Source organism: Mus pahari, chromosome 8 (assembly GCF_900095145.1).
Source record: "Mus pahari chromosome 8, PAHARI_EIJ_v1.1, whole genome shotgun sequence".
NCBI classification, from domain to species: domain Eukaryota; kingdom Metazoa; phylum Chordata; class Mammalia; order Rodentia; family Muridae; genus Mus; species Mus pahari.
In genome coordinates, this window is record NC_034597.1 from 77,139,402 (window position 1) to 77,166,344 (window position 26,943).

At 39.1% G+C, this 26,943-nt stretch overlaps 1 protein-coding gene across 1 annotated transcript in view; it reads left to right on the plus strand.

Moving 5' to 3' along the window:
- Nucleotides 1-17,667, plus strand: part of Tdrd3 (tudor domain containing 3) — a 136,451-nt gene extending 118,784 nt beyond the window's left edge. Inside the window, exons 13-14 of the mRNA XM_021202958.2 lie at nucleotides 11,744-11,868; nucleotides 17,422-17,667. Of these exons, the coding sequence (XP_021058617.1) occupies nucleotides 11,744-11,860 (117 nt within the window). The 3' untranslated portion in view covers nucleotides 11,861-11,868; nucleotides 17,422-17,667. The remainder of the gene's footprint in view (nucleotides 1-11,743; nucleotides 11,869-17,421) is intronic.
- Nucleotides 17,668-26,943: the final 9,276 nt, after the last annotated feature.

A 26,943-nucleotide genomic window follows, 5' to 3' on the forward strand; every position in this document is an offset into this window, starting at 1 on the left:
AAGTATACATACCAACTTAAAACGTGAGGTCTGTAATTTTCTAAACCTCATTAGAATTGATCATGATGGAAGTAGCTTCATCTAGGCCATTCCTCAAAGCCATCGACGAGCAGAGCATGAAGTTCAATCCACCACAGCCTGGGCAACACATGTACCTCTCCAGTCTCAGTCACGTGTTCTCCTCGGAAAAATCCAAGAAAAAGAGACACACTCCTAGGTTATCGTGAGCAAATGGAAACTGCTCAGTGAACATCGTTCAGATCTAAACCTGCTTCTGTGGCTTCTTGAGCTCTGTCCCTCTAAGGCTTGGCAAGGAGCAACCATGCCAATGTTCAGCTCCTGAGTGAGGTCTGATTCTCTGAACTGCAGAAGCAGCTTGCACTAGAGCTAGGAGCTGCACACCTGCCCTAAATTACATCTCTTGGAAGGAAACCAAACGACATCCTTACACCCCTCTTTCCTTGCCCTAGTAAACTTTTCTATTTTAGTGTTACTTATAAAATAGAAATCTTTGTGGACTCTTAAAATGTGAGTCTAATATAAATGTCACAAATCTTAAGTACAATTAGTTTTTTTTTGAACCATGTAGTTCTTTCCATTAGTAGGACTTGGACTACAAAGTTCTAAAGTTTTTGTTGTTGTTTTTTTTTTTCTTTAAACTGTTTTCCTATACTCCTCAGAAACCTATAGTTTGTTATAGCTTTCATAAGTGGATGGCTTCTGCTTTGGCTCAAACAGGATGCTTTCAGCCAGTCATACAGTGAGTTCCACTGCCTTTTGACAGTGACTGCATTGTTGTCTATACCTGGGTTTTGAACAAATTCGTACTGAACCATGGGGCAAGCTTTTTAAAAAATGTTGTTGTTTCTTTAGTTTTTAAGACTGACATGCCCTTCTCTGAGATAATGAAAGTGGAATTTGAATTGTGGATTTCATACTAGGAAAGTTGTAAAGTAAGTCTCTGATTTCTTGTTGAGTTTGATTGTTATCATTTGCCTTGCAAATTGCCTTGTGATTTAGATATCATCACCAATAGCTGGCTGTTCCCTCTAATCCAGTTGATCTATTTGCTATGTTTTTAATAGTTCAATTTATTTATTTATTTATTCATTCATTCATTCATTTATTTTGAGGCAGGGTCTCACATTGCCCAGAGTAGCCTGAAACCTGTTTTGTAGCTATGGATGACCTTGAACTCTTGACCCTCCTGACTATTAATGATAGGATTATAAACATGTATTACTTTATCTGCCTATTTTCTGCCATTTACTTTTTTGTTTGTTTTATAAACAAAAGTTTATTATTAAAAGGTGTAGAAGATCCTGTGGTACATACANACAGGATTACCAAATGTGCCCACCCAGAACAAAATCGGCAGCCGTGTCACTTAGGATATTTGCTTTCGGGCTGGCTGGAAGACTCCTCTGGGAATATAGCCTGCAAAAGAACTGAATTTCAGAATCACTCCTGTCTGGATCAATGGCATTTTACACACAACTTAAGTTCATTTGAGGGGATTTTATATTACACAGAGGAAAAAGACCTTTGTAGATGAAGTGAAAACAAACATTGGTTGTGGTCTGCTAGTAATGTTGATTAATAGCACTAACTGTTCTTGCAGAGGACCCACGTTCAATTCCCAGAACTCTCATAACCATCTGTAGCTTTGATTCCAGGGACACTGCACATGTGTGGTGTACATATACAGACAGACAGAACACCCACACTAGGATCCCTATGAAGTAAATAGCAGTATCTTCACTTCACACACACACACACACACACACACACACACACACACACACACACACACACACAAAATCGCAGGCACAAATTCTGAGCCGTTAACTTACCTAAATTTCCTTGCACTATTAAGGTGAAGGACTGATTTAGATTTGACATTTTCTGAAACAACAGAGTACAGTTTGCCTCTGGATGGGAGTAAAGGATACTCACTCTCCCAGCTGTATGCTACTTTAACTAATTTTCATCAGTGTGGTAAGCTTATATTTTGATAAATTTGTCTGACAAAATGTCTTTCAACCAATGTTTTCACAAAGAGTCAACTGAGTTATCTTATTCCTCTAGAAGATCAAACACATGAGAAATCTCTAGGTTATTTGAGTACAGAAATGAAGATGAGTGTTGGTAGAAGTATCAGCTGGTGTTTCTTAGGGGCAGGCAGGAGTTAGAACTATGGGCTAGATAGAAAGTCGGCCAACCTCTTCCTTTCTCATACTGCCCATTGCTGGAAGTCTTTTCAGTTTCTGAAGGTATTGTGAGCTAGTCCAGCTACATCAAGATTCAGTTGTACTGTGCCTGCCTGCCTGTAGGTTACCCTTTTGGTTCCGCTACACCAAAGTTCAGTTGTACTGTGCCTGTCTGCCTAGATGTTGGATAGTAGTGCTCTGACTTCCACCCATTTTGCAAAAATGAAGGCTGACAAATCTCCCAAAGGCTATACAATCTGTTGTGCACAGTTATTCACAATATACTAGTAAGAAGAGTATTGTGCCAAAGTGAGGTTATTCCTACTGCATAAACCTCAGCTATATTTAATCTAGAGCTTTGTGCTTAGGTCTGGGAAAGAGTCCTCAATGAGTATGCAATGAATTATGAATTTGCCTTGGGAGTCCGTTATAAGGACTTCACTCAGTGTCAAGCACAATACGAATGAACTAGTTGAGCAGCTGATAAAAGCTGTAAAGCAACTGCCTCATATATTTGTCAAGGAGAGGAGAGCATTTTCTTCATGAGAGATATTTAATAGTATATTCTAGACAAGTCATACTTGAAATGATATCCTAAGTAGCAGGTTATGTAGAGTAGTCAGTACTAAAAATATTCTCGGCGATGGAGATTCTGGAAATAATGACATTTGACAAGTGACTCTTACTGAAAGAACGAGGAAAGGTAAAATCATTCATCTTAACATGGTCTAGTCTGATGCATGGAGGAGGAAGTAGTCCTGGTCAGAAAACCCAGTCAGCAGTTGTAAAAGTGCTGCCTTCCTTTGTAGGAAAGGCAGGATTGCCAGTGCCTAGGCCCAGACCTCAAATAGTACCACCTCCATTCCTGTGCTCTGGGGAAAGCTGTGCCTCTGTCCACGTCACATTCCTCAGACTGCCTACATGAGTGGTTTTAAACATAAGTTTCCATGTTTCACTCAAGAGAAATGACCATGGTTTGTCACGCACAAGTTTTTGTTGTGTATATTTGACCAAGAATTTGGCATGATACTTGAGGTTGTACATGCTTTAAGCTTACATATTTATTTGTGTAAGTTCCTTAATTCTTAATAAAGAAGAGAAAACATCAGGATCTTATTTCACTTCTCTGTCATATGATACTTATAATTTTATGAAGCATTTTCCGTTAAATATCCCTTTCCTCCCTCAGACTACAGTACATTTTTAAAAGCAGAGATGTGTCCTATAATTTATCAAGTAGGCATAAAATGTTATTCTTGTTGTTTTTCTAATTCAGTTTTTAAAATCTGTATTCATGTCCCTGTAGCATACCATATGTATCTGTTTCAGTTGGTCCCTTAAAGGAATTTTTACAATAAAAGCCTGTTTGGTGTTTTAGCAGTAAAAGCAGTAAGTCTGGCAATTACTCCTTCTACAGAAAGAATTAGTTTTATCATTTTAAATTCTGTTATATTAGCCTACTATTTTAAATTGTAAAAATAATATAAATTATGAGAGTATAACAGGAGTTCATCACCCGTAATTAGTGCTCATTATAAAATATATAACGTACATGTTTTTACATGTTTACTATGGTGTATAGAGAATGTTATGCATATTCTACTTACTTTTCAGCAGAGTATCTCAGTCTATGTAGTTCAGTTGAAGGAAGCATGTGCTTTATTAACAGTTACTCAGTTTGGATTAATGTCAAATGCATTGCCTATTTGTTGGCATTTTATTTTCTCATATAATTCTCTTATACTCACATCATTACCATTTCCTACCCAAAAACGTGATGGGCATGGAGACTGAAGTAGTGTGCCTTGGACATGATGGACTGACTCTGTGCCAGGATTTAGACCTGGTTAAAGAGACAGAGCTCTTGAGAATCCTGCTGCAATATAGAATTTCTTAGAGAAAGCATTCCGCATGCTGATGTCTTTGGAGTAGGTATACACTTCCTGTTCTGACGCCTGGAAAGTCTGTAACCTACCAAGCCTGTTGGTTTCCAGAGATGGTTTTCGTTCTTTTTCTAAGGGATAATCCTTTAGATTTAGCTGTATTATTTCATCAAATATAGTGGCCATTAACTGATGATTGTGCTGAAACTATCATATAATCATACAACATGGGACTCTAAATGTTATGCTCAGAACTAGAGGAATGTTTGGATGGTAAGAGCGCCTACTGCTCTTGCTCTGCGTGCAAACACCGTGGTTGATTACAGGCTCAGTAGTTAAGATCCATCACCCATGTGGCAGCTCAGCCTTGTGTACCTCCAGCCCCAGGCGGACCCAGCATGCATTGCTGGACTCTGTGGGGATCTGCGTTCACATGTTCATAATCCACACACAGGCACTCATGTTTTAAAAAATCTTTGAAAAGTATGTTATGTAAAGTGGGAGTGTATGATTTCATCCACACAGAGGATCTAGTGAATAGGACAGTGCTTCCAGGATCAAGGGTCAGGTTAAATAAGGAGATGTTCAAAGAGATCAAAGTATCATTGTGCAGAACGAACGACAGGGCCCTGTGGCTGTGGGACTTGGTGATGGTTAGCACGCATGTGCGTACTTGCACAATGCTCACTGAATGGCTTCTCACTGTTTTCACAAGAAAAGACAGGGCCAGCGAACCAGCAGGAGCATGGTAACTATGAGGTGATGGGGCGTTCATTGGCTTGTGACCATTTCACAGTGTACATGTATGTGTTTTATTTCATTGTACACTTTAAATTTGTATAACTCAGTTTTCAAATATTCCTTAGTAAGGCTGAAAAATGTTGATGTTTAAAAAATGAACCTAGAAAAATTAAACTACTAACAAATTAAAGGAAAGCTATCCAAAGCAAGAAACATTAATAAAGTGCCATGTTGTTCAAAATGAAGACTTTTAGTTTGTGTAGGTGAGCAGTCTGCTGAAAGATGGCCACTAACTACTGGGGAACCGATTATTCTGAGCATCAGTTTCTTCTAGGAAATGGCGAGATGAAGTCATTCAAACAACTAGTGTAAATACTAAGTCACATAAGAAATGCCGCACTCCAGTAGTGTCAACAGCTAACCACAGGTTTTATTTCTTAATTTTAGAGACTTTATTATAAAAACCTTACAAATAAATACATGTCACACACCAAAGGTATCATACCCCAAATCTATTTCAAATTGTAGATATGCATAGAGGTAGTGTCGTATTGAAGAGGACCCATGACTTTTATTATTTAAGTTTTCTACTCTTTCTTTTCAAAAGCTCCCTTTTCTGGCTTAAGACACAGTGCAGCCTTTTGATATTTAGGTGAATATTCCTGGGTGCTTAGACTGCGCAAAGCAGCTGGGTTACTTTGCATTAAAGAGAAGAAAACCTTACCGGTGTTAGTCCGGACAGCAATAATGGTGCTACTGTCTTGGCTTTTGCTGTCACTCTGTGTTACAATGTTGTTGTCCTTACATTGTTCTTTATTTGGCAGAGTGTGGAGTAGAAACCTTTAGCTATGGATGTATTCAGATGACTTTGTGTTGCCCTATAGAGTCCTCAATCTCCATATAATTTTAATATAATTTAATATAATTTTAAGACATGTAAGTTTGTTTGGCACTTATTTATTCATATCTATCCATGCACTTACATCCTTTGGTTAGTTGGGAAGAGCTTGTGTAGCTTCGCTGGCCTCCTGCTTGCTCTGCAGCTGAGCCTGGCCTATCAGCCCTGCTTCCTTCCGCCTTCCATTGCCAGGATGACAGGTGTTCTCCACCATGCCTTTCATGGGGATAAAGTCTTTACAAAGAAAAAGTCAGAAGTGATTTGTTCAGTGAAATGGCCCTCAGTCCTTTTGAAATTCTGTATTTTATCAGAGTGAAAACAGTGTTCTTGTGTGTGTGTCTTAGATTTAGAAATAGTTGTTTTGTAATTAGGGTTTGAATTTGTTTTTTCTTTCTTCAATTAATGTTCCCTCCTTCTCTTTAGCCATAAAATGTTATACTTTAAGTAAACTATTACCAGATATGGTGCATAAAAATGGAAGAAGGGAGATGAATTTCCTCCCCCATTTTATTTTAAAATGGTATTTATTTCCTTAAAAAGTCCTTAATCCTGAGCTAAATCATTCTTATTATAACATTAGCTATATTTGGTTTTGTATTGTAACATCTATCTCATACTTTTGAACCTAAAAATTTCTCTACTTAGCTACACAAGGTGAGTTCTTTTTAACAAATGAGGCAATTTATAGGGCCTAGATTGCCTGCATGTGAACAGTTGTCGTTCCTGTCCTTCCTAGCCACTTCACCTTGTAGTCTGTAGCATATGGCTAAAGGGAAGCTGAGTAGGGTTTGTAATGTTTGTGCCTCCCAGGTTCCAAAGTGTGGGAGCACTGAGAAAGGGAAGGGCAAGGGTACTGCTCACCCATATGCACAGCTGCCCTTCTTACCCTGGGCCCATCTGTCTTACTCTGGTAGCAACACAGATTTCATTTGGAAAAAAAGGAGCACCACATTTATCCTCTAAATTAGTAACAGTACAAAAACGACAAAGATCTGTCCATATATTCTCCAGCGCCCTTCAGAGTACTGCAGTGTGTGATGTCTGAGTCACTGTTGGGAAGCTTATCAGACGGGAAGCCAGGAACGTGAGGGGCCTGGGCCTTAGCTCAGGTTGTGGAATTAATTACTTAGGTAAATAATAACGCCTTAGTTTGTTATTCTTCACGACAACTTTGCCCTCTAGTTTGTAGTTCTAAGACATCATGGGCCTTGCTGTTCAGGGTTAGAACTATCAATGCTAGAGTAGAACATGTATCAAAAAAGGCAAATGCTAAAGACTAGTGTTGGTAGGATGTAGCTGTTCAGGGCATAGAGGCTGGCAGTGCACAAACCTCAAGGAAATAAAAGCTGAGTCATCCTTCATTTCAGTTTCCACCTGTTCTAATACAGTAAAATATTAATTGATTAATTTATGAGCAGATCACTTAGAACATTTCTAATTGTAACTTTGCAGTCTATTGCATAATGTTTTGTAAAAGCATGTTTGTCTTTACAAGGATTGCTTGCTTAGGTTTCATCTTAAGTTTGGTTATATGCCTATAACTATAATCTGACCAGACAGGCAAAGTATAGCCTAGTGATTTATAAAGTAGATTTTTGCATATGAATCATTACAAGAGACATATACTCATTAGCATTATGTAAATTTCAAAGATCACTAAGTATATTGAACTTCATATGTAGTCTATTAAATCCATTGTCAGTACTACCTTGGTATCTCCATGGTTTGTGACTCAAGTATGTAGTGTCTTCAGCAGTGTGTTCTTACTGTCAAGCCCCGGTGGGGTGGGGTGGGGTGGGGGGCGGTAACCAAGATCACTGGCAGCAGCCAACACTGTTTGGTGGCCGTTGGAACCGCTCTGGCCAAGGATTCCAGAGCCCTTATTCTTGCCACTGAGTGTTTTGTTTGCTAGCTGGTCTCTTCTGGGACCATTATTCCCCTACAGGACAACCTCATTTCAATTTAAAAAAAAAGTTTGTGGATAGATACATTTTAGGAAGCTTCTATAATAGTAGGTTTCCATATTATGGCTTCTCAAAAAATAAGTCATTAGTTTTATTTATCCCTACCCAATTTCCCGCTTCAAACTTTCACCTCCCCCACCACAGTTTACCTCTTTCTGTTCCATAATTTCCTTTTAACCCTTTATACTGCTACTTTTTTTCTGCCCTCTCCGTGGACCCTTATGTATTTCCTTTGACCTCTGTGGATATTTCTAGTGAAATGCATAGGTAAAGATTCAAAGCTAGCATCCGTAAATGAGAGAAAACATGAAATGTTTGTCTTTCTGGGTCTGGATTACCTCCCTCAAGATGATTGCTTTAAGCTCCATCCATTTACTTGAATTTCATAATTTCATTTTTCTTAATAGCTGGGTGATATTTGACTCTTTTAATATATGATATCTTGAGTATCCATTCCCCAGTTGATGGACATGTAGACTGTCTCCTAGCTGTTGTCAACACAACAGCAGTGCACATGAATAAGCAGGTGTCTCTATAGTAAGGGATAGTCTTTTCTTTGTATTGCCAAGAGTGATGCATCTGGATCATGTGGTAGATAAGTTTTTAGCTCCTTTTTGGAGATGCCCTATACTGATTTTGCTAGTGGCTGTACCAGGTTGTACTTCTCCCAGCAGTGAGTGAGTGTGCGTTCCTACGCCCATGCCAGCATTTGCCATTATTTGTTTCTCTGGGACTTAGCCATTCTGACTGGGATAAGAGAAATGTAATTTTAATATGCAAGTCCCTGATGGTTGAGGATGTTGAACACTTTAAAGATGTTTCTCAGCTGTTTGTATTTTATCTCTTGAGAGCTCTCTTTAGGTCGATGCATGCCTCATTTAAATTTTTTTTTGTTGTGATATTTAAGTTTAAAAATCTTTTATATTCTAGGTCCTAACTCTATATCTAGAAAGCCCTTCCTTATTCTGTGGACTGACTGTCCACTCAAGTGCTGGTATCCTTTGCTGTATAGAAAGGCCAAGCATCTCCTAGTAAGCCTCCATCTCTGTCAGCTCCTCTCTTACAGAGAACATGTGATATAAGTGTGGTTAAAGCTTCTACTTATGGGTTTCAAATGACCAATTTATAGTGAAGTTTCATAGAACAGTTCACTTACAGGTGGAGCATATGTAGTTGGATGTGTGTTCTCCAAACACAGCATGCAGTATTAGGCCAAAGACACAGTATACAGAAGAAAAGTACTTATAAATTGTCATTGTTTTAATTGTTGAAATTCTTAATGTCATCTTTGTTGGTTATTTTGCTTTGCTTCAAAATATATTTGATATGTGCTTGCCAGATTGGTTCCTACAGGTGTGTGTGTGTGTGTGTGTGTGTGTGTGTGGTTTGTGTGTGTGTCTGCTCATGAAAGGTTTCAGTGGGCTAGTTAATATAAGTATGAAAAGGGGCTCATTTTGAATTTTTGTTCTTTGAAACCAGGCTTTATAACATAAACTGATAACATAGCTGAAGTGAGCAAGAGTTAGAGCCCTAATAACTAATACGAAGTCTGAATGCTCGGGTGACAATCACATTGGGTGTTTCTATCACAGGAAGTTATTCCAAGCCTTATAAAGAAACTTGCTGAGAGTCAGAATCAAAATATTCCCTCCAGGACTTCTTGTATTGAGCTCTGTGACTTTATCTCTCAAGGTTGACAGATATGTCCATCAAATCTAAAATCTGGGATGGTACTGGCTCTAATTCAGTGTCAGGTTTTGTTGTTGTTGTTGTTGTTTTTAATATGCTCATGAACTATGAAATAATTTTTGGAATCTGTAATAGAGTTTTGAAGCTTTAAGGAAGAAGATAGGCTATGGCAATGGATAGATTTCATTAGAGACAGGTCAGATGCCTCATTTATAACTAGAACTATGCTGTCTGAGGTAAGGCCAGGATGCAGTCAGCACTCACCGTTCCTCCTGCAGACTATGCTGGGTATTGCATGTAAACAATGATTGTCCTCAGCTGCACTGCAGGAGAAACTTAAAAGTTAATGAAAGCAAAGACTGCCTTTGACAGTAATTGAAAAGTAAGCTATGAGAATCTCAGTTTTTGACTGCTACTTTGTATAAAAAGCTTGTGAAGACATCAAATTATGTGAAAGAAATTTCATGGTTGGTCATCTCTATAACACTAATTGGCTCTAGTGAGTACAGTCTGAATCTTTTAAGGCCAGAAGAGGCAGCTTTTCAATAGCAATATCATTTTTATTAGGCACTCGCTCAGCACGTGCAGTGTCTAACTTCTAACGATGTGGTTCATTGTAAAGCAAGGACTTTTCAGATGTTCTCAGCCAGTTCTGCAGCTGAGTGTAGAGAAAATTAGCATTCGATTCTGATTCCTGCACTAATGACTTCCTCTCCTAAAGTACCAGATATATCTTCATCCTTTTCAGTTAATATGCATAGCTTTAAGTGTTGTCATTTGTCATAAAATTAAGTATACCTCCTATTCAAACTCGCAGTAATATTTGATAATCATCATTCAGAACAATGACCAGAATAATAAAATGATAGCTCTCTCCTTTCCCAAGAACTGTTTAACTTTTCTTCCTGCATTTTAATTGCTGTGCTGACTTCTAGATCCAAACTGTTTGAGATTGACCTTTGGAAGGGGTTTAGGGAAAAGAGAGCGTATCCGACACTTTTCTCTAAAAAATGACTATTGAATTAACATCACATGAATTGTTAGATTTCACTATTCTTTGTGGCATGACAGGTCCTTGAAAATGGTCATTAGTTTTTTTTGGCATATAGCTCATTTCTTCTACATGCAGATGGAGACACATTTAAACGTCAGTATTTGAATTCAAACTAAATCAGTTTTAGTTGTCTTATACAGTTCTTGGACTTCAGTGTCCTTCCTAAAAATAATAAAATTTGTTGCTTTCTTTTGAATGCTATGGAGAATGCTTAATAATGAGAAACAGTGTCCATACATTTATCTATGTACCACTAACTGTCACTGTGAAGAAGTAGAATTTCTTCAGTCAGAATGTCTATCATCTCCCTGTCTCTGGCAGGTTGCAGTACAGTGGTAGGATACATGAAACTTCAAGAAACGCAACTCTGACTTCCTTATAACTTCCAGTGTTATTATTAGAGTTAAAGGAAAGCTGTGAGGAAAAAAAAAGGATTTCAAAACATGAGGAGGAGGCAGAATCAATTTCCAAAATCATGCAAATTATTGTACTCTGACAATTTAGTAGGAATTTAAATTCTACTCAGTAAAAATAGATGCTGTTTCTTGCATAAATAAAGCTGAGAGCCTGTTTCATCCCCCCCCCCATTTCTGATAGGGTACCTAATTCATAGCTGAATTAATTTTTAGAAAGCACACACAGAGAGAAACAAAAGCCAGGGTGGCAGCACTCAGTAAGAAACCAGTGTGCTTTTTGATGATATTTTGTTGCCTTTAAGACCTTTTCCAATGTTATAGTGAATTCTATATTTCCTCTGCTCGCTCTTTAATCAGAGTCTCCTAATGTCCCTGTGTTCTTTTGGGAGCTAGTAGGTCCCCCTCACAGTAAGGAAGAGAGCGGGATAAATGCTTTCCTATGCTTTCTCTTGCATGAAGCTTTTTGTATATTTAAATTGCATAACCCCGCCTCCATTCCAATTTATTATTTTCTCTGTCCATAGATAATAAGTTTCTTAATGTTGAAGATTTCATCAAATGAGGATAGATAGTTGGTGAATGTCCTCTGGCTCTTCAATGACCCTTTTGGTATCTTAGGAAGACTTCCTTCTGTAGTAAACACCTAAAATGTATTCAGAAGAAATACTCAAGAACATTATATTTGATCGTCTCTGTTTTCCTCACTTTTCCTCACTTAATGTGATATTTGGAAATCATTTCCTTTAAGGTCTCTTCCTTTATCCCTTACCCTTGCATCTCTCTGTTGACAGCTTAAGAAGGTATATTAACATGAAGATTATAAACCACATTTAACTTAGGAAAGGCAGAGCTACTTTGAACATACTAAATCATTATTCTTGCAAATAGGAAGAAGAAGGCACCTATGATCACACCATTGAGTTCCGCAGAGGAGGTGATGGACAGCCACGAAGGTCTACTCGGCCAACACAGCAGTTTTACCAGCCTCCTCGGGCTCGGAACTAATGTGAAAGGTAAAATTGACATTTGCCAGAGTTTTCCTATAAAGAAACATGTACTTCATGTTCAATACAAGTTCAGCTACTGATGTTTCATGATGTAGATAGAAAAGGCTGATTATGTATGTGATGCAGCTTCCAGTTGACAGCATGATATGACACTTTCCCACCAGCTTTTGCCCATCAATCCTTTTAGAAATCCATTGCTCCACTCCTACTATATCAGTTACTGTGCTCCTGTTGTAAAGAGATGGAATGATCAAGGCATGGTATAAAAGAAACATTTAGTGGGACCTTGCTTCAGGTTCCCGAGGCTTAGTGTATGACCATTATGGCAGGGCGTGTGGCAGTGCGCAGTCATGGCGATGGAGCAATAGCTGGCAGTCAATATCTGATGCATAAGATAGTCAGAGAGAGAAACTGGACATGGACCTCAAGGCCCATCTCAAAGGACCCATCTCCTTCAACAAGGCCACAACCTCGTAGGCCTTTCCAAACATATGAGCCTACCAGGGTCATTCTGGTCCAAACCACTGCACTTTCTCTGTTCTCCGCCCCCTCTACCTCTCTATGACTCTCAGCCTCTCTCCCATTTATAGTCTTACTACATTTATTTTTTATTGTTTTGGGGGAATTTCATACATGACTACTGTATTTCTATCCTCTTTCTACCCCTTCCTCTCCTGACGCCGACTCCCACTGTGTACTTCTTCCCCCTCACTGTCCCTTCTCTCTTTCCTGGGTTTTTCAGTTAGTCCATTTGAATACTCACATCTGAGGATACAGGGCTAGAATGCACAAATATGCGAGCATACGCCTCATTTCTGAGTGCTCCTATACTGTTTGATCCACTCGAGTGTATTAAGGAAGAGGGGCTATTTCAGTGTACCATCAGGAGTCAGAAGACAGCATGACTCTTACCCTAATTTGACTTGGAGGCTGTTTGCTTATCTAGACGCATTTGTACCCTTTTCAGAAAGAACAGCTGTCTGAAAATCATCTTCACTAGGGAGAGAGAGCAGAGAGTCTGGACAGTAGCAAAGTCTTGGACATCACACACTTGACAAAGACCTTTTTTCTTAATATGATTTTGGAGGGAAATACTTTCACCTTTGGAACCAGCCTGCCTTTTACTGTTTTCAGCCCATTATGCTAGAACTTTGGGAGAATTTAAAACAAATTTCCCACTGCGTTTTTATTGTCCTGCAGATTCTTCTGGACTTCACTATATTTTCTTTCCAGTGTCTTCAGTAGCAAGAATGATAATTTTCTAGGATCTCTTCTCAGTTCCTCATTTTACAGTTTGTTCTGCTAATGTTTTTGTCAGGATCTATTTTTCTCCTGATCAGTGACCAGCAGTGGCTGTGGAGTCTCTCAAGTGCAGAGAACGTGAATTGGGGTGTGGTGTGAGTGGAAAGAAAAAGAAGCATTCAGGGGGTGGGGGGAAGGAAATTATCTCAATAATTTTATGTTGATATAAGTTAAATAATGCTTTAAATGTATTGAAATATCCTTGAACATTTAAATTATTCACATTTCCTGGTACTGAATGAGTTCAGTGTTCCTGCGCTACGTGTCCTTCAGCTTCCCCAAACTTATGTTTGAACCTACTTATAATATTCTATTATAAACACAGAACTTTTCTAACATTTAACTTCATATCTCAGTCTGCCTTAAGCCAAAGCCCAGTGTTAATTGACTTCTGACCGTCAGAGCCAGCCAGCGTAGCACTTTCCCTTTTATCACCGCCTCTGCTTTGTGCTCAGTACCAGGCTACCAAGCAAACTGTCCTGACCCACGCACAGATCAAAGAGGAGTTGCTGCATAACTCTGGGCGTTTTTCTGTAACACACAGGAACCAGTTCTCAGGATTTTTTTCAAAGCAAAATCAAAGTATATACAAGGATTTAAGGAGCTTAAACACTGTAGAAGATTGAATATATACTCTTAAAATAAGTTCCTTGTGTTTACAATTAAATGACACTTTAAAGTGAATGAAAATAGAGATCTTTTCCCTACTTTCTGGGGATTTTTAAGTCACTTAAAACAGTTTTTAATGAAGGTAAAAGTTCTCAGTGGGGTGTCAGATTTCTGGAGCTGCTGTTTGGGTTGATGGGAAAGGGTTGGATGGAGCGGGCTGGAAGTAGAGAAGGCAGGGGAAGGTAATGTGCGCCCAGCGGGGAGGGCTCGGTCCCCGGGGTTTCTTTCATGTACTTTGTATGTTTAGGTTCCATGGGATTTTCCTTTGAGAGAGAGTATACTGCTTAAAAATACGTTATATACCATAGCTCTGAGGTAACTGTGGCTTAACCATATCAAGTCATACAATGCAAACATTTCCTAATCAATTTAAGTGTCCCAGTCTTACTTTTTATGCCCCCTAAGTTAAAAACGTCATCTTGAATGCTGGGGTACAGCTTTGGTAGAGCTTGCATACTTAGCATGTGGTAGGCCCTGGATTCTGCACTCAGCAACAAAATAAAATTCATAAGTCAGTCCTTCTCATGGGCCAGATGCTTGCTTGGCTTGGATGGTTTTCAGGGAAGAAAGTTTTGCCATAAAGTTTATGTAAAAGTAAAGAGAGCAAGACATGAAATGTTGGCTAGGAAAAATTTTGCATTATAACTCAAAAGTACATTATTAAAGCCTATGTAATATAATAAAATATTTCTGAGAAATGATTTTAAATGGGAAGTTCAGCAGTAAGATATGTATACTTCCTGTTCTTGTTACAAAATTGAAGACTTATTTTTTCTTTTCACTTCCCTTAAGTTTCTATTAATTTATACATCCAGTAAGAAGATGCATATTGGTAGTCAGCTATTTAACTTTTCATAAATATAAATATGAAGTTATGTGTGCTCAAGTACTAATTTTTTTCTCAAAAATTACTTAGGATGATGAGAAATACTATATGCACTTCTGTTATCACTTCCAAAAATATAGTTTTAAACTCCATTAATTTACATTTTGAGTATGTTCCTGAAGTATAAATGACATAGAATTTTAGTTATGCACTTGCATGTTATTTCCCAGGAACATTTTTTTAAAACTCTCTATACAACCCTATTTCCTGCTTCTCCAGGATGGAGACAAACCTGAGCCACCTAAGTTTCAATGTAAGGCCAGAACCAGAGACTCATGAAACACACAGCAAGTGGCTCCAGTAGGCTGTGAACCCAAAGCCTGCGTTAAGGATACTTACTGATGCTTGTGTTACAAACTGGAGTTTTAATGTGGTGTGCTTGGTATGGTCGTGAACTTCCGAGTAAGAATAAGACCACTACTGAATTTAAGAAATACTGCCATTGGTTGTCAGCAGAACGAGAGAACCTGATCCATCCACTGCTTAAGTTCAAGTTGCATGTTGGGCTATGGAGAGAAACTGTGAGGCAGATGAGCTGGAGCGCCTCAGTGTTATGAAGACTAGCAATATGTACTGTGAGCCCATTCTGAACTTGGTCCTAGTTTCTTACTTAATAAAAGATTAATCTTCACAGTTTATTAACTAGAGACCTTGAAATGAATAGTTCTCTGTAGATTCTGTGACTGCTTCTTCTTGAAGGTTCAACTTTTAACACCATTTTTAGCTACTAAAAGGTATGTATTAAAAGTAGATTACTTTTGGACAACTTTGTGCAGCATTGTCTTTGCAGAATTTTTTATATCAAGAATTAGGAAAATAATCTTTACAAACAGAGCTGTTAGCCTGGGATGGCAATAGGACTGGCATTATGTAAGAATATCAGTGTCCAAAGCTCAAGCAGGCAGAATAGCTCAGTGGGTAAAGCACTTTTCACACAAAGCTGACCACTGGGGTCTCAGTTTCTGTGTTTCTGGAACATAAACAAACACATAAAGAAAAGAAAAACATACTCCGCAGACTTGTCTCCTGAAAATTCACATGTATGCCATGCTACCATACTACATGCAACCCTACCCCTTCATCATGCTCACACATAATTATGTAATTAAAGAAAAGCAAGATCTGGGGCAATCTATTTTCTGGTCAGGAGTCTGCTTACTTTGAAAGACTTAGGAGCTAAATGTTTTCAGTGGCAGTTTATCTATTCCTGCCCAAGCACTGTTTCGTTTATGATGCTAACCCAACAAGTCTGTCATTATTATCTCAGCTCTTATGCTATCATCACTGACTTTTGTGGTTTCAAATACTGTGGTACCTGGTGTTCGGCAGTTAGGAGCACTTGCTGCTTGCTCTTACAGGAGATTGAGTTTGGTTTCCATCATCAATCTTGGGAGGTTCATAGCACCTGTGTCTGCAGCTTTAGAGGAGCTAACATCCTATTGTATCCCCTGAGGGCACCTGCACGTGTGTGTGTGTGTGTGTGTGTGTGTGTGTGTGTGTGTACGCACGTACATGCACGTGCGCACATGCTTGCTCTCTCTCTCTCTCTCTCTCTCTCTCACACACACACACACACACACACACACATACACACACACACACACACACACACACACTCATTCAAAGAAATGAAATGAAAAGGAACTTTTAAAAAATACAGAAATCTAACAAGGCAGGGAACAGGTAGAGGGAGGGAACAAATGACAGACCAAAGTAAATGATAGATGACCTAGGTGGACTGGCTCATGTCAGAGGTCTCTGACCTAAGAAAGTGCTGAAGAAGGTAGGATAGGGTGCAAAGCCCAACTGGCCAACTGCTTCTCTTTTAAGTCTTCCTTTGTGAAGGAGCTGTTCATTTAATTCATAAGTTCCTGCAATCAGTACCTAATAAGGGTCTAGCAGCACCACACATATATACTTACAAAAGAAAAAGAATTCTGCTACATATGCAGCTAGAGAGACACGAGCTCAGGGAGTACTGGTTAGTTCATATTGTTGTTCCATGTACAGGGTTGCAGCCCCCTTCAACTCCTTGGGTACTTTCTCTAGCTCCTCCATTGGGGGCTCTGTGTTCCATCCAATAGCTGACTGTGAGCATCCACTTCTATGTTTGCCAGGCACTGGCATAGCCTAATCGGTCATCATTGGGAAGAGAGGCCCCTTGGTCTTCCAAACTTTATATGACCCAGCACAGGGGAATGCCAGTGCCAAGAAGTGGGAGTGAGTGGGTAGGGGAGCAGGGGTGGGGGGGGGGAGGGTATGGGGAACTTTCGGGATAGCATTTGAAATGTAAATAAAGAAAATATCTAATTAAAAAAAGAACAGAAAAAAAAGAATTCTGAATGTTTTTAAATTTGGGGTTTTTGTTTTGGTTTTTCAAAACAGGGTTTCTCTTAAGTAGTCATGTCAGTCTTGGAACTCACTCTGTAGATCAGGCTGGCTTTGAATTCAAAGATCTGCCTGCCTTCCGAGTGCTGGAACTAAAGGGGTGTGCCACCACAGCCCAACCTAAATGTGATGTTTCCGTGATGCTTTTTATAGAGATTTAAGTTTATGAATGAGATTGTTTTTTCTAAGTTTGAGATTACTGATATTTATATGAACATTTGATATTTTTTAAAAAGTTTCAGCAGAGTTCTGCTTTTATAAAGTGTAGAAGAGATAATCTTAGGTTCAATTTTGTTTTCTTCCTTTTGAAACAGGGCTTTCGTGAAGGAGGAGCCACTGACTGAAACACCCAGGGAGCCCACTGACAGATTGCCCACTGCTTCCGAGCAAGACTCACCGGGCTGGATATGATTTTTGGAGAAAGAAAGAAAAGGCAGATTTTAGGGAAACAATTCAACTTACACAAGGCAAGGGGGGAAATACTGAGTTCAATAAGCAAATATCGTTACAAGTGGAAAACTTTTCTTCTGCCATCAATAAAAGCATTGCATTGTTATATATGTTGTTTTGGTTCACTTGCCTGTTATTTTGTTGATCTGGCATTAGCTCCATACTAATTCCCTTTTATAAAACATCTTATGGAAGCCTTCCCTCTATAATTACATAATATATTGACTGTGTAGCTTACCATGTTTTGTATTGATAGAATTCATATGGTAACAACTATCAAGTATGTCAGAAGAGTTGAACAAGTAAGTCTGTAGTTTATGGCACCCTCACAGTTTTTACAGGTATACTTTGAAAGTAGGCACACCCTTTCTTTTACATTTGAATTGTGATCTTAGGATGTATTTGGTTGCAAGTAACAAAGAAACTATTTCAGAGCCCAGATCACAGAAGGGTATTGACTGACCCACCACATGGCTACATGTGCAGTGTTTCAGGATTGGCTTAATTTAGTGATGCATCTTTCTGAAATGCTAGGAAAGACTAGTGTTTGAATCTATCATTTCTGATTTCTCTGCAATCAGCTTCATTCTAGAACAGACTTAGCACATGTGACCCCAGATGGTACCTGGAAGTTCCCATTGGGTAGATGAGGGCTACCCAGTGAAGTGTGTTCAGAAAATGAAGCTTAGGTCATACACACATGCACTGGACAGTTTGTCCTCCTGTAACCAGAAATCCCACCAGTGTTTTAGGTTTGAGTCCCTTAGCTTTAGGAGGAGGAGTCAGGGGGTGGATTGGAGGCAGAGCATCTGCACTGCAGCCTCCTGACAGAAGAGGAGGTGTGTTCTGGAGGCGACCGGTACCTGAGCTACAAACTCTTCATTCAGTGGACAGATTTCTTATACCAGCTTGAAGCCAGAAGTTATCAATTAAGTGGAGGAATGAGAAGGGAGGGAGGCACGGATGGAGAGAGGAAGAGAAGGAAGGAGGAGGGAAAGAAAGTGAAGGACTTACAGGGCCTACTGAGTCTTTGTTTTCAGCCCACCCTTGCTAGTGGATGTGACTGGCAGTACCTTTTGGCTTTTATTTCTGAATATCACAGTGGGGTAGGTCTGAGTTCTTACTTTCTTTTTAAAGATTTCCAAATGACTCTAATGTGTGCCTACAGGTTGCCTATAGTAGTTTTGAAGAGTTTGAAAACCTAATAAGAGAAGAGGCAGAAGGACTTAGGAAACAAGTCTGACAGCATTTAGAGCAGGCAAGGGCTCTTGGACTTATTCTGTTTCGACCCCTTTCTCCTGAAACACAGGTATATAATCCAAACCGTCACTGACAAATATTTTATAACAGTTCTTTGGGATACACATTCATTTTACCATTTATTAAAAATAAAGGTGAGATGAATTGATGATTAAAGATATAATCTTTGCTGAATATGTGATTTTATAGGATATAGAAGAGCTTTGGTATCAATGGTGTCAATGCTGCAACCACCACTTTGTATAAATGCATAATAGAGAATGGCAGTCTGTTTAGGGCCATTTCAGAAATCAGTGGAAATACTGCCATGATCTCACACCAAAGTTGATTTAATGATTTTAAAAATAAGAAGTCTAAAAATTAAAGTATTTTATAGGTAATAAAATAATATATACTATGCCAATACTACAAGGGTAAGTGCTGCCTGGCATGCCTCAAATTCACTGAGCATGTTTGATGTTAGGCCAATGAGCATTCAGAAACCTACTATCCCCAGAGTTTTCACAACCCTCTTCATTCATTGTCACAACATTTTCTGGTATTGTAAACTTCAGTTGGAGTGAATCCAGATACACTCTTTCCATAATTAAACCATTACGTTTCTCTCAACAGAAACCTGTGTGTGTGTGTTAAAAACACTACAATTCCTTAACATGTAATGTTCTAGAATCTGTGCCAAGGTACTTCAGGCACAGACACTACAGAGCATGAAGGGTGGGTGTTCAAAAAGAAGGCTTCAGTGAAGTTACACGGTACTGCGTGGGTAAGTGCTGCCTGGCTTGCCTCAGATTCATTGAGTGTATTTGATTTTGAATTAATGATTGGCCATTGAGCTTGCCGAAATCTCCTGTTGTCAGATTTGTTACAACCCCCTCTCATTCATTGCTACAACAGTGTGTGGGGTTGGGAACCACAGTTGGAGAACCTGTGGTTTAGAACACTGCATCTTTGCCCTTACCTGGGGACAGCAGTACTAATACAGAGCTCATCTATCATAGATTCTCCATAGACAGCAGACAGGTTAACTAGTAATGACCATCTCCAACATTTAGCATTTGAGTTGACCCAAAGACACAAAGAAAAGTTTAAATTATCATAAGAAGTCAGTCTAACTTCATACTGACGGCTGGAGGGCTACTTGCAGGCACTGAAGGACGGGTGTCTATTTCTGACACAGCAAGATGTAGTTGGATGAATATATCTAAACTTCATTTCCAGTGTGACTCTTTGCTCGTTAGGGCAGCTGTAGGCTTAGATGTGTAGTTGGTGTGTATATTAATAATCACTGGTATTGCCAAAGTTTTTCTATGTCCAGACCAATGCAAAGGATTTTTGATTTAAAATTTCTTCTAATACTTACCAGAGCTCTGGGAAGCATGGATTCCTGTTTCTGTTCCAGAGTGTAGTAGGGGAAGGTTTCAGGAAGGTTAAGTCAACTTTCCCAAGACCACAGAGTAGAAGTGTTGGATAGAACAAGCAGACATGCCACAGGAAACCACCTCCACTGTCAGGGTCTGCCAATGCTTGTACATGCGTGGCCCTCTTTCCCCTAGTTTTTGTTTTCAGGTCGGCTTGGTTATAGATGTCTCCTGCCACATGGATAGCTGTGATGGCTGCCAACTTGACTCCATCTGAAATTAACTAAACTTCAAAAGTGGAGGGCACACCAGAAAGGAATATTTGCTTAATTTGAGGTAGAAAGATCCAGATCTTGCGGTGGGGAGATACAGGCCTATTTCCTTGGGATTCCAGCTTATACTGAAGAGCAACAAAGAAACCCAGCCTCGTGTACTGAGCAACTTCTGGATTCTTGGACTTTCCGTTCATAGCCAGCTATTCTTGAATTAGCGGGGCCGCAGCCTGTTAAGTCATTATAATAAATTATATAAGTTCTATAAGTTCTGCTTCTCTAGAGAACCCTGACTAATACAGTGTGAGATGCCACTTTTGGACTGCCTGAATCATATCCTGTAAGCCAGTGTAATAAGGTAATAAGTCCCCTTTGGATTATATATATATATATATATATATATATATATATATATATATATTCATTCTAGCCCTTCAGTTCCATTAGATAACTGACTAGTGTACCTTGTAATTAATAAAATGAGCTGTTATTTACAAAGAGGACAGGTGAAAAATATAGCAAGAAAAATCCCCTCATCTGATGTCAGAAAAGGTCATGCTGTGTCCAGAGACTGCTGACAGGAGTGAGAGCTGGTCTGTCCACAGGGCTGGATGTCTCACCAGTCCTAATGTGGCACTGAGGGCATGGGGAATTCTTGGAGAGCTGTTCATCACTAATCTACTTTGGACTCCTAAAGAAGTTGGTTATAATCTCACAGAAGAGATGTTATAGCAACAGGGTAGATGGAAGTAGGCAAGAAGCAAAAGTTCTTTTTACCATGCCCTAGATGTAAATTTTTATCAGCCATAATTTTAATATGGGTTCTTTAGAAATTGTCCTTTGGGGCAATCCTATCTGCCTTGTCGGACATTCAGCAGTTTACAGGCATCAGCAGCGGCAGCTCAGTCCACTCACAAACACTTCATGAATATACCATCTGTTCAGTAGTGTTGGGTAGCAAACATGAATCAGCAGCACTGGCACAACAGTGCCGAAACAGCCAGGCCTCTGCTAAGTCGGTATGAGTCAGTGGGAGCAACCAGGACCAATAGGGATGCCAGAAGTTCTCTGCCTGTGCCTCCCTCAATGAACAGAAGAGCACCGAAGACAAAAGACCAACAGTGTATTGCAAAGCTAGCTATGCAAGTCTCCCGTCACTGTCCGTTGGGTGTTATTTATACTCCCTCCAAACATAATGTGTCCTCCATGTGCCTTGCCTCACCACGTGAGTCTCTTAGCAAAATTCCTTGTGAGTCTGTATCGGCTGACGTCACTCTGCCAAACAGCCCGAGTCTGCAGAAGCGGCAAAAAGCCACCAGAACACCACCAGAAGTTTTTGGTGCATTTCTTTCTATGGAGGCATGTCAAATGGCGCTCAGCTCTGCAACGTAAGGTGAATCAATTCATGCATGTCGAATTAGTGAAGAATCCTTTATCACACATCCTTTCATGTGTTTGCTTTAGCAACACATCCTTTCACCTGCATCTGCTTCAGGAAAACACTCCTGAAAAACACCATCTGACACAACTGACTTTGCAAAAATACCATAAGTTTCCACTTCACCCTGTTATCTGGACAACATTTATAAAAGTCTGAGGGGCTGGCTGCCAGACTTTGGGAATTTGTATGTTTTAATATTTTTTTTAAATAATTACCTTAGATATTCTGCCATAAAGTAAAAGTACCCTCATGCAGGGATGGAGAGAGTGCTCTTGTTCTCCCCGTGTGGGGAGGCTCATAACCTCCTGTAACTCTGGCTTCAGAAGACCTGATACTCTCTCCTAACCTCTGCAGGCACTTACTCATGTGACATACACCACATCTCACACACACACACACACACACACACACACCCTTTAAAATCATACCCTGTGAAAGAGTAGGAACAATATCCCATTTTATATACTTTATATTCTTCTAGAATTTCGTACATGTATACACTATTTTCCTCATTATTTTCCTCATAACTACCCTCTCTTCCTACTGACTCCTTCCAGACATACTTCCGTGATCCCTTCCTCCAATTTCATGGCCGTGTGTGTGTGTGTGTGTGTGTGTGTGTGTGTGTGTGTGTATGTTTAATTATTAAATTCAGTTAGTGCTGCCAGTATCTGCTTGGGTATAGGGCCACCTATTGGAGCATAGGCTGCCTGTTATCAGTAGAATTGTTTTTAAATAACTGTTTTATGCCCGATGGCTTGAAGGCAAATGTCCATCATTAGCACAGGTTGTTAAATGCCTTGGATTTTGTAGGCAAAGAACAGAATTTAAAGGACTGGAATGATGTATTCTAACTTCGGGTGGCTCATTCACCACAAAAGAAGTGCAGTTTGTGCAAGTCTAAGTGTTCGCAGGACTTGCACTTATGCTTAGAAGAGAGCCATGGGGCACGAACTAATCTCTTCATCTGAAATGGTTAAAATGCATGAAATGTTGCACTCAAGATAATAGGCACCAGGCAAGGACACAGGAGTCTCTTGGAAGATGGAAACCAGATGGGCCCCAAATTGGTCCAGATTGCTGCCTGGAGAAAAGTCCGAGACAGTGGAGTCCTGAGACGTAACTCAGGAAATATTGCTATCTCAGAGATGGGAATGCCAGTGGGTGTTTAGGGAAGATAGCTTAGTATGACAGAATAGCATAAAAGGCTCTCCAACCTAAAGGTAACGCTGGAAACTGGAGTGTCGGAAGCTGCATCCATAGACTCAACCAACATGACTGCCTAAACATGAGCTGAACAGGGCCAGTCTGCTTCACGTTCCCATTCAGTTCATTCAAGGCCAATGTCATCTTCCCCTGTGAGGACAGATGTTTTCAAACGTGATCGTATTAACAGGTGTGTGGTAGTAATCACCTTATGCTGTCAGTTTACATTTTCTTAATGACTAATAATCATCATCATTTCATTGCCTAGTTGTTATTTCTATTGACTTTTGGTCATTTTCAGTATGTTGAGAATTCTCTATATATTCTCCATATAAGTCCTTTATCAGATATGTAGATATTTTTAGTTCTTACCCATATAAAGATTTTAGGTCTCAAAAAATGATCATAAGACTATGAATATTTCTTTTATGTTAAATATTACATCATTTACATTACACTTATTTATCTTCTCACTTCCTTAATAGTATTTTCTAAGACAAGTTCTTAATTTGGAATAAGTACAATTTAACTGTTCGGTTTTTTGTGGATTGTGTTGTTGGTGATACATCTGAGAACTCTGTGGAAATCAGCATCACAGAAACACTCATACACACACACACACACACACACACACACAGACACACATACAGACACATACACAGTTAAATATGTTCTGTGATCCCAGTGTTTAGGAGGCAGAAGCAAAATCAGATGGAACTCTGAGTTTGAGGGAAGTATTTTCTATATATTAAGTTCTATCACTAAATAGATGTATTTACATTATATATAAACAACATTTACATTATATATAGTTGTGGGCCATCTGGCCACCAGGGCTGTGTAGTGAGACCTAAGAGGATAGAAAGCTAAACCTTTGCCATCGCTTAGTCTGCCCTTACTTCTTGACCCATATTTGTGTTTGCATAAGAGAGTTCCTCATATTTTCATTTGTGATAGGTCCCAAATGAAAAGAAGCCAGTGTTTATTAACATGCACAATGCATAAACAAATTGAGGCTATCTATAAATGAAATATAAAATAAAAAAGAACTGAAAAAAACAAAACAATAAAAAGGACTGACTCACTGAGGACCACACCACCTTGGGTGAATCTCAAAATCACTACGCCAGAACTCAGAGGTGTCAAAAGACATGCTGGATGACTACATTCACAGAAAACTTTAGAGAATGCAAAATAACCCACAGTGACAAGTGACACGCCAATAAGTGGCTGCCGGAGGGAAGAATAAAATAACCAAAGCACATGGAGAAACTTTTTGATCTGTGGGCATGTCGGCTATCTTGTTTTTCTCTGTGTATATACATATTCATGTTCAGATCATCAAATTGAGCCTTCTAAATATTTTCAATGTGTGCTTTTTAAAAATATGTCAGTTATACCTTTATAAAACTGCTTTTAAAAAGCAATTGTGATTCTAATGTGGGTTGTTTTCATACCCTTTATATAACTTATTAAGATAATGTCAAATTGCACTCATTTGAAAAGGTTATAATGATTCTATCTTCAGTGGGTTATGGTAAAAACACAATGACAACAGTTAGTGTCCTTGGCAGGTAATATTTTACATAAATACTTATGGCCCTGTTTTTTGAGTCCTGGGTTTTTAAATTGTTACATATGTATTTAAGACCTGATTTTGGGAGAATATATATAAACTGTTATAATCGTTGTCATTTTCATCCAGTTAGATTACTTTAGATTTTTACAATATTTTGCTCTATCCTCTGTGTGTGTATGTGTGTGTATCTGTGTGTGTGTGTCTATGATTAATCTTAAATTCTCCAGTAGTTCTAGGCATTTTTCTTTTTAAACAGACCCTCTTTTCTTTTGTAAATAGGAAGCCATCCTCTATCTGAGGCCTTTCTAGTTGTTCTCTGTGTTTATTTTTAGATTCAAATGTTAACAGACACAGTTCTGGTATCTAATTTTTCCCTAATATGCTAACTGTTCTGAATCTCATGGAAGCTTTTTAATTCTTGGGAAAGTATAGTTCATATGCCAATAGCTATGATATTTATACCATATTCTGAATTTTTCAAAATTTTACATGTTGTGGCTTTAAATATGATGTAATTTCCTCCTATTTTCGTATTACATATACATTACAGGAAAATACCACACTGAACACTCATCTAGAAACACTGACATTCCATCCAAAGTCTTCTGGAACTATTCTTCACGATTTATTCATATACAGAGTAAATGTCCAGTTGGTCTTAACGTGTTGCACCAGCTTCTAATGCATTATGAACTCAAAAGACAAGTGTGATAAATACAGGTTGATTTTTTTTAATAGTTGTTTTGTATGAAGCATTCAATTTTCACATGAGCCTCACTAATGTTTCCTGAAATCAGTGTATCATAAGAAATAACTGTTGTATACAGTAGTCCCTATTGACCTTCTTTGTATCCCTTTAAAACTTTTCAAAAGTCATTTCTTTATCTTTCTGGTAATAAACCGAAGGGAATCTGAGGATAGATGGGTAGAAATAGATCTTGGGCTGGCTAGGTTAAAGATTTAGTCATCTACAGAGCTTTCTTCCATGAATTAATTTAATTAATGCAGCACATACAGACATAAAAAAATGAACCATATGTTACAAATAAGCTCCATGTATGAAACCAAATATATTTAGCAGAAATTGTTCCCTTTCGAACGATTTATACCACTTCTTGGGACTTAATCCTTCGAGTCTTCACGGGCACAGTTCTTGGGGTACCTAGGGTGTCAGAGTCACATCCTCTTTCTCGGTTGGGATTTTCTGGGTTCAAGTGTAAATACTTCTACTTTTGGATTAGAGTCTGTGCTACACTCTGGACACACATAAAAGGAAATTATATTGTCAGAACAACAGCCCAGTGTTGCAGTGGGATTGCTTGTAGATCTTCTTAAATGCACTTGTAGAATCATGATGCCTTTTGACGTGTGTGTGTGTGTGTGTGTGTGTGTGTGTGTGTGTGTGTGTGTGTGTGGTTATGTTTTTAATCTGGAACAGCTCCCATATGTTAAGTGTTTCCATCACAAACCTTGGCAATTGGGAGGCTGTAGAAGTATGAGGAGCTGGAGCCTAGTTGGAGGAAGTAGGCCATTAGAGGCGTGCATGGACAGAACCCTGGATCTTTGACCCCTGGTTCTTCTCTCTTATTTCCCAGTTTCTTTCTTCTTCATGGTCCAGCCATGGTGTTCTGCCTTGCCAAAGATCCATGGCAATGGAGTCAAACAACACTTGGACTGAAGCCTTGAGCCCAAATAACCCTTCTATCTTTTTAAAGCTCATTTATCTTAGGTTTTCACACAGAGGTGGGAGGCTGAGTCACACATGCTGCCCATATCCGTTTTCTCAGCACTAGTTTCCACTCTTTCCAACCATGCAGTTTCCAAACAAACAAAAGCTCAACAGCAACAGCAAATATTTGTATTTCTTACAGAGAGACATGAAAACAGTATCTCTTCTTAGCCCCCCTCCTTCACCTTGAGTATTGACAATCCACAGGCAGTCGACATGAAGGAAGATTGAGACCTACTCCAGAGTTGCTCTGGCTAGCTTCTGGCTGGCAGGATTAGATGGGCCTAAGGGAGTTGTCTTGAGCTTGAGACACGTTTAGCTGAGGTCTCCTGTTGTTGCTGTGATAAAATACATAGCCAAGTTAAGGGAGGGAGGGTTTATTTCAGTTTGGAGTTTCCGGGACCCAGGCATGTGCTGCGGTGTTGTCTCCTAACCATGCAGTGTTAAGAGGAATACAGCATTCACAGCAGTAAAGACTTGCTGGGAGTGAGGGCTCTGTCACTTCATGGCTTTGTTAATTTAATCAAATAGCTTTATCTTT